This window comes from Limulus polyphemus, unplaced genomic scaffold (genome assembly GCF_000517525.1).
Source record: "Limulus polyphemus unplaced genomic scaffold, Limulus_polyphemus-2.1.2 Scaffold71, whole genome shotgun sequence".
Classification (NCBI taxonomy): Eukaryota; Metazoa; Arthropoda; class Merostomata; order Xiphosura; family Limulidae; genus Limulus; species Limulus polyphemus.
Genome location: NW_013665681.1, coordinates 708,965 through 711,960, shown reverse-complemented (window position 1 = coordinate 711,960; position 2,996 = coordinate 708,965). Strand labels below are relative to the sequence as shown.

The 2,996-nt window shown below is 31.7% G+C and overlaps 1 protein-coding gene across 1 annotated transcript in view; it reads right to left on the bottom strand.

The window, feature by feature from the left end:
- The window catches only part of LOC106465898 (E3 ubiquitin-protein ligase RING2-like), a 14,158-nt gene continuing 11,162 nt past the window's right edge, over positions 1–2,996 (bottom strand). The window contains exon 2 of the mRNA XM_022394390.1: positions 1–2,775. Within this exon, the coding sequence (XP_022250098.1) occupies positions 2,549–2,775 (227 nt within the window). The 3' untranslated portion in view covers positions 1–2,548. The remainder of the gene's footprint in view (positions 2,776–2,996) is intronic.

Genomic DNA, 2,996 nt, shown 5'->3' with positions numbered 1-2,996 from the left:
TTTTTTAGTATAATTGTTGGAATTAATTGTTTTTGTGGTAAATTTCATGAGGCTTGCCTATAAATTTCAAATACCATTTGGTAGACTAGTTGACTATCTACTCTATACTGATATCACAAATATTATCTCAGGAAGACTGGATTACTGTTCCAAAAAAATTCCTTGCATTGTTTTCTCAATGTTATATATTTATATGATAAATGCCTTAAAATAGAGCAAGCCTTTGCTTTCTTTATTATGTACTTTTTCTCACAAAATGCCAATATTCATTATTTATTTTTCTTCGTATATCAGTAGCTCTCTCTCTCTCAGACAAAAATTTTAGTTTATACAAATTGTAAGAAAAGTATGAAATGACCAGTCTGACTTAACTGCATTGTTTCCAGATCAAAAAATTTCCTTTCAGATCTAATTTGTTTTCTTGATTTGATAAAAAAAAAATAGTTTATGAAAATCTTTTAATAAACAATAGTAAGATTGACCTTCACATTATAATGGCTATGTGACCATCAAATTACAAGTTGATTTCCTTGTCAGAATTTGAACCAGTGACCCTCAGATCATGAGTCAAAAGCCCTGACTACCAAGCCATGGCAGACTCCACACACCATGAGCAAAACAACCCTATTTGGTATGCAGAAATGTTTTGTATTAATGATTCATTACTTTAATGAATCAAGACTTGATATTGTTTCTACATTATTTACACTTACAGGAGTGAAGGATGGAGCAGCCACTACAATCACTAATGCAGTAAAAGAAGTTTACAGCTTACATCAAAGACAAGCAGGAGATCTCAAAACTTACTAAGATTGGTGGTGACAGCATTAATTCAATGGTAGAAGGGTACCAGTTAGTGGCAAAGCTTTTAACTTATTTGGTTCCTTCATTAGTTGTGATCTCAAATTCATTATTCACAAATCTCAACTGGTTCTATCACAGCAATAAGCTTCATCTGGAATATACAACTCTGTACTGAACAACTAATGATGGTGTGGATAAAAAAAAATTGACACAACTATCCAATATAAGGTGGTAGAGTCATAAAAATGCATTTGGTTAGTCATGTTCTTAGTCAGTTGGATGGCAGTTTCAACTAGCCAAAGATTAGTTGCTAGAGTGCAGAATGACTCCAATCCCTGTAATTGCATTTATCTGACATTAATCAAGGGACTGCATCATGAAGTATGCCTTCAGAACTACAATTTCTAAGCAGAATAAGCAAATATCACAGCCACCACACAGAAGTTATTGGACTTTTATAGTACAGTTTTGAAGATAATTGTGGTGCCTTCTCAGCTTGATTTTGAAATACATTACACATCTCAACTCTATCTATTTTGGCTATGACTTTCTGTCAGATGATCACTGAATACAATGTTTCTGACACATACGCAGTGGAAATGAAGTATTGCTTCAAAGACGTTATCATTGCATTTACCTGTCAGATCAAGGCACAGCTTCTAAAGAATGTAAAAACTCTGTTGACGATTAACATTTTATCACCATCTACTGTTCTCTCAACAAACCCTTCATAATGCCAATGGCAGTTTCCTTAAGTCACATATATCTGCTTCTATTCATACTGTTGAGAGGCAGTGACATGCACTTTCTGGAAACAGCAAATTAAATTCAAACATGAAAGTTGTCAAATTATCAACCCAAGTCAGGGAAGAGAAAAATGCCCATGGGGAGCCAAAATAATAAAAAATTGTCAACAGTACCTTAATCGGCACTTAAGTCTCCTAATTTCAAATGCCATGGTCAACTATGTATTTTATACAATTAACACTGCAGAAAGTAAGCTGAGGAACTGGCTCTATGTCGATACAACTTGTGCAATTATGAAAATGAGAATCAGGTTAATCGTGAAGGGAAAAACTACATAAATTTCAAACTTTTCAATTAAATAATATTTAAATTCATGTGAAGTGTGTACTGGAAATGAACCAAATGGGTATGAAAAAGACCCAATATATTTATATGAAGCATTAAACCATTAGGCTTTTTCTGGCCAGCAAGTGTAGTCAGTGTTGAGCAAAATACTATTTTCATATTACTTTGTATTTTTAAAAATATATTTTTCAGCTAGGCCTATTTTATTTTAGTATTTACAATATATACTTTTTCATTATCACTAATGAATTTTTTTTTTTCAAAGTACTGAAATAAAATAGTTGAAAAATATATTTCAAAATACAAAAGAAAATAGGATTTCTAAACTGAAACAAAATAGTATTTTGGTCAACACTGGATGTATTTGACATTTAATTTGTGTTGGTGCAATAAAATTGAGATCTTATCTCTGTTACGTTACTTCTCTGTGAAAACACTCAAAATTTTAGTCTATAAAGTGTAAAAGAAATTCTAGATACCAACAGGAAATCTGTAGAATTTCCAGAATTCCTAACCAAGACCTAAACAGAATTTTTTTTCAGTCTGATAATGATGCTTAGCTGTCAACCACAAGTAAGAAAAAAATTATTTATGAAATTTATACAACATAAATAACAACATAAAATTTTCTGGTTGAAAATAAAAAAGGTTTTCATGTCTTTCTAAATGCATAGTACATCTCCAATGGCTTATTGACTTTCCAGTACTTGTCATTCACTTGGTCAAGACTCATGTTTCCACTCAAATGATGGAAATGTCCTGGTGTTACAGCAATGTAGATGATGACTGGAGAACTTTCTGGAGGAGACTGCATACCATGTTCATCGTAGTGTTTGTCTAAAGCAAACCTGAGGGCCAAGTACTTACACAAGTGATCAACTAAAAAAAATAAAATGCAACATTTAGATTAGGTTATATACAATTAAGAGTACATAATATATATAAATTTATTGATTTCAATTGTGAAGAACTTACATGTATATAATCTCTATGAATACATTAATGATGACTATGATGCTCATAACATTCTCTTGGATTTACCTCCTTATCTGGTTGAGTGCAATATATGTAATAACTATAATCACAATGTATACAAAGGT